We start from the raw sequence: 7,655 nt of genomic DNA, 5'->3' as shown, positions 1-7,655 counted from the left end.
ATTTATATGATGTTTTATTAAAAAAATTCTCGAATCGTATATTATAATGACCGTGCGATTACGAGTCCAAAATAATATATCGTTAGTTTATAAATTCACAAAAAAGTGGATATCGTCAACTATATTATTATTTATAGTCACATTTATAATCGTTGTGTAATTATAAGTTCCACTACTCAATTTTTTTTCCAATTCGAGCACCGCTTAATATATTATACGTCGTACGTATACTTGAGACATTGTACGAAAATGATATATTGTTCGTCGAACCTCCTGTTATGGACGTCTCCACAACCGAGTTTGTTCGTTAGTAAATAAATACGAGGTGTTTGAGTTATCACTAATATTTTATTAATATAATCAATTTTAAAAGAAATTTAGTTGCACAGAATATTATTAGACTTAAGAAAACAACAGAGGCTCTGCTCGATGGTCTGCCAGGACTACACTGACTATTACACAGACAGTGAGACACGGTAGGGGCACGCTCGGGCTCAAAACTGTTCACACAGCGAATTCCTTAAGACCGTGTGACTCTGTCTGTTCACACATTAATATGCTTACACACTATACTATATTATACTATTACTATATCTCATACTGCGTATAGAATACAGACAGGGGTTCACAACACCCCCCGGACTACATGAAGCATGGGGGTCTAATGACCACCATGTTTCACCTCATCCGTGAGTTCCGATGCTCTGAAACTTTTAGAATTTGTAGGGGAGTGTATGGGTTGCACACACTCTGCTACTTCCGGTCTGTAGAGTCGGGGTAGATTACACTTATATTTAATCAACATGTACAGACTTACAACTATTATTAAAATGATTATAATATAAACTATAATAAAATGATGGTCCGGATTTACAAATATTTTGGTATCGTTGTACATTTTAGATAATTCTTTCAGTTTTTTAGCATCTTCAGCTAACTGAATAAAATTTTTAATATATTTATTTGTATCTATTTGCTCGGGTTCACGGCTGTTAATTATTTCTGGCATTTTTAATATTGCGTGCAGGTTCGGATTTTCTGGAACGAAATCTCTATGAATTTCTGATGATATGGTTCTCGATGGTGTTAAGATCAGATTTTTTGTATAAATAACGCAATTATCGGAAATTGGAATTTTTCCTGTACCCGTGAGTAGGATTCTGCTAGAGTTTTGTGCGCATGTACTGTACTGCTTGCGAATGCAATAATATAACCACGCGTTTTTGCAGATAAAGCTTATGCCAAATTGTAGTATTTAGGTTCATATATTTGAAGTTACACGCTCCTATCGTTTGATACGGGAAATTGTACAAAGATACCTCACAATTTTCCTGGTGTTTAGATTTACTAATAGCCTCAGGATTTACAAATAACTTAAATGAGAACAATTTTTCACATTTTTCATACTGATCGTCGGTTAGACTAAAATTATATTCGTTTGTATCGCTTATTGCCAAGTACTGAGCCTGTGGTTCAATGATTAATATATTACCTTTATTTGTAGGTATCGGAAGTGGAATATTATGAAACAAGTTAAATCGAAGATTTGACAATAAGGGTATACGGGTCACAAATACGAGATTCTATTGGATGTACACTACGCTTAACTTGGATGTTCGGAATAATTCAGGAATAGATGAGTGAGATTCAGTTATAGGTAGCTCTAGTGTAGACGGTAATGTCAGTTGTATTTGTTTAAGTTCATGAATCAATTGAGATGGGAGGTAGACATTTGTATTCATCAATCCATTTAATGCCGAGTTGACAATGGATTGGAGGTTTTGAGTTTGCCAAGCGAATTGGTTTAGAAAAACTGTCAATATTGCAGTGTGCTCCAGGAAGGTGTTTTGTATTTCCAATAAATTGATTGTTGCCACAGATCGTCTTGATTGTTCTTCTATTCTGTTTATATTCTGCTGCAATTTCTGATCATCAGTTAGTATTTCATGCATGGTAGAATTAACATTATTCATGACTGAAGAGACTATGCGTATTTGTTTCTGTGATAGATGAACATGTTTATCCTCGGAACGAGCTAGGTCTTCAATGTTTTTGTAAAAGAATTCTGCGTCCTGATCAGAGCAAACTCCAAAAAGAATGTTTGCTTTATCACCTTCATTGATTTGCAAAGGCACAGCTGTACGATTATATCGCTCCTGCGATTTCTGTTTTGATTTCATCTGTTGCTCTGTTACCATCTGGTGCATTTCTTGCATAAGACGTTTCATTTCGTATTGGTAATCTTGATAGTTATATTGAGGTTCTGGCTTACGACTTAGCGAATTTGGTATTGATAACGGATATCCATACACAACTTCATGCGGTTGAAACCCTGTGGAAGTGTGTACTGAAGAATTATGACAGTACATTACATAAGGAACATGTACATCCCAGTTTTGCGGATTTTTTGCGGAGTAGTTTCGCAAATTTTCACCAAGGGTTCTATGACTTCTCTCTAAACTACCGTTACTCTGAGGATGATACGGAGTAGTTGATGTTTGAGAGATATTTAAGAGTTTGCATTTTTCTTTGAAAACCTTACTAAGGAATTCAGTTCCACAGTCCGTCACTAAAGATTCAGGTTGCCCATGCAGACATACAAACTGAGTGACAAAATGCTGTGCGACGGTGTTTGCTTCATGATCCTACATGGCACACGCCCAAGTGAACTTCGAAAAATCATCGATCAAAGTTAAAATATACGAATTCCCGTGGTAAGACTTGTTGAGCGGCCCTACAATGTCCATGAATACTTTTTCGAATGGTTTCGAAGCAGTAGTTGTTATCACTATAGGTTCTTTGATGGTCTGGTTTGGAGTTTTGTTGATTTGACATGCAGGACATTTCTTTATGTATTTCCGGATTTGTGCTCTCATGCCCTGCCATTGATACTGTCGTATAATTTTATTGTATGTGCGCGTTACACCTTGATGTCCACCAAGTGGATTTTCATGAAATTCCTTGATTATCTGTAGTTTGTTATCTGTCGTTAACTCATCGCGGGTGTATATCTGAATATACACAGAAGAGTCACGGAAGATATACCTCAACATATTTCGTACGACTTCCCACTTCAGTCCATCCAGGTCGCAGCCTAGACGTGGGCAAGCGAGGTGTGTAACCTTGTAGTTGACACAGATTGACTTGAGATTCTGTAGACTTTGGAAGAGGATTTCATAACTTGTTTTCTGCCAGAAAAATTCTTTTGTGATTATATAAATCACCTGATGATTGCTCACATTGATTGTTGCAATCTCTGTTATTTGGCATTTTTGTCGACGAAGTTCATTAACTTTTCCAAATCGGTTTCAGAATTCGAATGCAATTCCTTTCCTTGTTTTAAAATCTGCTGATACACAATGAGCTAATGAGATTTCAGCATCTGCGGAAAACAGATCTCCTGTTCGCTCGGCAATGTTCTTCGTAGGACCCAGTTTAGTTTCATCTGCTTTCAGGAATGCTTGATAACCAGTATCACCTTCCTCATTCGATTCTAGGTCTGGGTGTTCGTTATTTACTGATTTCAAAGAGGTTTCTTGAGTTTCTGGAGGTTCTGACTGGTTGTAATGACTCGATGAGGTTTGAGCTCTCGTAGTTACAATTTGAATGCGACTCAGTGCATCAGCGTTTGTATTATTCACTCCTGGTTTGAAATGAATAGTATACTGATACTCTTCTAGCTTGAGGCGCCAACGAGTGAGTCTTGATCCTGGATCGGTAATATTAAACAACCATACTAGTGCTCGATGATCGGTAATTATATTGAACTTTTGCCCGAATAAATAAGGTATATACATCTTAATTCCCCACACTATACTGGTTAGCTCCTTCTCGGTTGTGTTGTAGTTGACTTCTGCCTTATTTAAGGTACGAGATGCAAATGCTATCGGCAAATCTTTTCCTATCGGTCCTTGCGACAGTACACATCCGATCGCGTAGTCACTTGCATCACAAGTCAAGTTGAATGTTTTAGAGAAGTCCGGATACTGTAATATTGGAGCCTGTGTCAAGAGGTCTATTAACTGTTCAAAAGATTGTTGGCAAAGGTCGCTCCACCTGAACGTCACGTCATTTTTTAACAAAGAGGTCAGCGGCTTAGCTACCGCCCATAGTTTCTGATAAATCTTCTGTAGTAGCCTGAAAGTCCTAAAAAAGACTTAACCTCTTTTACATTTCTTGGAATTGGAAATTGTTTCACACAACTTATCTTCTGAGGATCTGGCTTGGCTTCTTCGTCAGTGATTTGATGTTCGAGATAATTAACTTCTTTTCGGAGAAATTCGCACTTCAGTGGTTGAAGTTTGAGATTGTATTTGCGGAGTCTCTGAAAAATCTCAGTGATTTTCTGTGAATGATCATTTAAATCTTTTGCATAGATAATGATATCATCTAGATATACGAATGCTTTGATTCCATTTATATCGATTAATACTTTATTCATGAGCCTCTGGAAGGTCCCTGGAGCTCCCTTCAAACCAAATGGCATTCGTTCAAATTCGAAATGTTCCCGGTCTGTAGAGAACGCCGTTTTGCTACGGTCGGAGGGATCCATCGGAATTTGGTGGTACCATGAGCTAAATCCAAGGTACTGTAATATTTTGACCTCCCTAGTTGGTTCAAAATATCCACGATGTTTGGAAGTGGGAATGCATCCCCTATCGTGACCTCATTCAGTCGGCGAAAATCCACGCAGACACGGTATTTAACCTGGCCATTGACGTCGGGTTTCTTCGGGACTACTACGAGTGGAGCGTTCCAAGGTGATTCACTAGCTGTAATCACACCTTCCCGTTCGAGGGCCTCCATTTGGTCCGTAATTTCCTGTCTATGCCTTTGTGGTAAACGGTAGGGCTTCACGTGAATTGGCGATACCGCTTCTGAGGTTTTGATCCCGTGTGTCACCGCTGTAGTCGCCGACACCCGATCTCCTTCTAAAAAGAATATGTCCGAGTAATCTTGACAGATGGCCACTATTGATCCTTTTTCTTCCGAATTTAGATGATCGGTTCTAAGTGCTTCTTCCAATCGTTTCAGTCGACTACTGTTTGCATGAGGTTCTTCTTGTCGATCCGTGACTTGTACCGAATGGATTAGAGCTTCCCTGAACTCCTCATGGACCAATTCCTTTAAATTGGGCGTCTTTAGCTTTATCATTTATTCGGTTGGGTTGATGAGTGTGGCTAACACCCTTTTGTTTTGTACTCTGGTTACAGCGTTACTGCACATGACTGATTTCGTGATTTCTTGACTTTCGATGATGACGATTTCCTCTTCTGCGTGATTCCCTGCTTCTATTCCTACGAGGGTTTCAGTGCGGGGTTGTAGCACTATTTCAGCCCCGTCAGGAATGATGACTTCATTAGTCTGATAATTCAGAATGATTTTGTTTTCCACCATAAATGGCCGTCCAAGGATACCATCGTTTGGGATTGGGAATGCAGAATGAACTACTTGGAACATTGCAACTATAATTTTATCCTCGATAAATAGTTCCAATTGTGTTTGTCCCAGTGTGTGTACTATCTGGTCATTAATGCCTTTCAGATGATAGATGACATCTTCATACACGATTGTCTGATCCGCGAGAGATGATATTTTTATTAGATTAAGCTCACTCCCAGAGTCTAAGAGTAGATTCGATTTTTTGCTGATGGTCTGTTCAATGTGGCAGATTAGATGGTCTCGATCTAATTCTGCTTTGAAGTAGAGGATTTGTCGTTGCCGGTGTTTTTTAACTCGCTCACCGGGCGCCCACCGTTGGTGGCCGGTTTCTGCTGGTTTTCCTGCTGGTTGCCTTCCTTTTTGGAGTTCACGGAATTCCTTTTACGGCAATCTTTCAGCAGATGCCCTGGCTTTTTGCAATAGTTACATTCAATTTTCCTAATTCGTGCTGTTGTGGAAGAAGGTCTTGAGTTTGACGTTGTCGGTTTGCTCCTGCAATCCTTTGCCATATGACCAACTTAATTACAGTGGAAACAAGTAGGTTTCTTCGTGGGTTGGTGTGGCGCTCCATATAACTTCTTTGTCGCTTATTGTGTTTTTCTGACCCGTTCTTCTTCCCTTGCTGCTTGTATGGCCCTGTCTAACGTTAATGGATTCCTTGCCTTAATGAAGTCTTTTAGAGGTCCTAGTCCCTCTACGAATACTTGGATGCTTTGCTTTTTGATGCTTGTTCCTAGCACTTGAGCTACCTCCCAACTGTGCCCACTTGTCTCTTGTTCTATTATGAGTGTTTGGAGTTGCTCAATCCTATTTGCGTAGTTTGTTACGTCTTCCCCGATTTTCTGTCTTGTTGAATACAACTCTGAGAATAGATATGTAGTCGTCCTCTGCGGTTCCAATGCAGATTTCAACGCTTCCTTTAGTTCAGCCCAAAATTGTATTTCCTTAAACTTGACTGCCTGGCAGGCTTTCCCTGTCAGTCTAACTTGTATTCCTTGGAGTAGTCGAGCCTGTACATGGTCATGTGCGCATGCTAACTCAAACTCGCATTTTTCCAAGAATATCTCTAATTCCTCCTGCTTGTCCCCACTGAACGAGCCTGGCAAGAGTTTTAGAGCAGCCTCCAGTCCTATTGTATCTCATCTGGGTTCGAATGAATATCGTACACCAGATTGATCTGGATTTTCTTCAGTTACTTGAGGATTTGATATCGCTTGAGTGTCTGCATTTGATTGTCCTTCAGAATTTGCCATGATGCTTTGCTGATTATTACCGGTAACACCCGTTGTTTGAACTGCTCCTTAAGTTTCTGGATTCATGGTTTGATCACTAGAGTTAAGAGGAGAGGAGGGTAAATTCTGATTTAAAAGATTTTCTTCAATGGATTGGTCTAGGATATTACGGTTGAGTTGATTTTCTGCTTCCCCCAAAACTGTATCTACTTCCTCCAAAGTTATGGAGACGTTATGTGTTAACTCTGAGTTATGGTCTATTAGTACGCCAGTTCTGATGAAGATGTTATCAGTACTGATATTCCCAATAGAACGTTCGGATTTTGGAATTTCTGGATTTGAGAATCGTACTGGTAAACTTACACGAGGGGTAGGACTTGGCGGTGTTATTGGGTCACCTGATTCGTTATCTGAATTTGGGGATGACCTATCCGAACTGTTTTCCTCTTTTCCGCTCATTAACTATTTAGCTACTCGGCTGATACTTAACGAATTACTAATTTTATGTATATATAAGTGTGTATGTTTACATGCAATTATACATCAATGCTAATGTTAACTATGATATTAATATTATATTAATACAATACTACAGATTTACGATTCTGAATTATACAGAAAGAAATAATAATGATAAAAAAAAATAGATGAGAAAGAAATACGTACTTATTAATTAGTATGGAGTGTAGTCGAGATAAGATTTCAATTTTTTTTGTTATTATTATTATTTCTTTATTTTTTTTTTTTACTCACAGTATCGCAGTTAAAATTATCCTTGCCATAGTTTTTTTTTTTATATTTACTGATATTTGAGCACTTCTACGGGATGCTCACGATGGTCTGTACTGATGTTCGGCTTTGCTTGACTTGAATTCCTTGGTTGTTAATGACGACTTTCCTCTTCGACTGCGCTTGTGAATCGACGTTCGCTTGCCTCGAACTGTTTATTTACACTTCGCGGCGGCGCTAATTACGAGCGTC

General features: G+C 38.8%; 1 protein-coding gene across 1 annotated transcript; it reads right to left on the bottom strand.

The window, feature by feature from the left end:
• Nucleotides 1–6,029: 6,029 nt before the first annotated feature.
• Nucleotides 6,030–6,695, bottom strand: LOC103308046. The gene is made up of 2 exons (XM_008180692.1): nt 6,611–6,695; nt 6,030–6,541 (listed from the first exon to the last, which is right to left on the bottom strand). The coding sequence occupies exons 1-2, from the start codon at nt 6,693–6,695 to the stop codon at nt 6,030–6,032; spliced, it is 597 nt and encodes a 198-aa protein (XP_008178914.1).
• Nucleotides 6,696–7,655: the final 960 nt, after the last annotated feature.

Source organism: Acyrthosiphon pisum, unplaced genomic scaffold, assembly GCF_005508785.2.
Source record: "Acyrthosiphon pisum isolate AL4f unplaced genomic scaffold, pea_aphid_22Mar2018_4r6ur Scaffold_21504;HRSCAF=24140, whole genome shotgun sequence".
NCBI lineage: Eukaryota > Metazoa > Arthropoda > Insecta > Hemiptera > Aphididae > Acyrthosiphon > Acyrthosiphon pisum.
This window is presented reverse-complemented; position numbering and strand designations above follow the sequence as displayed.

Bases quoted from the DNA above. Each gene is read 5' to 3' on its own strand.
- LOC103308046 (XM_008180692.1), bottom strand. From the start codon at position 6,695: ATGGCAAATTCTGAAGGACAATCAAATGCAGACACTCAAGCGATATCA. The intron at 6,542-6,610 runs GTGTACGATATT...AACTCTTGCCAG, and splicing joins AGAAAATCCAGATCAATCTG to GCTCGTTCAGTGGGGACAAG.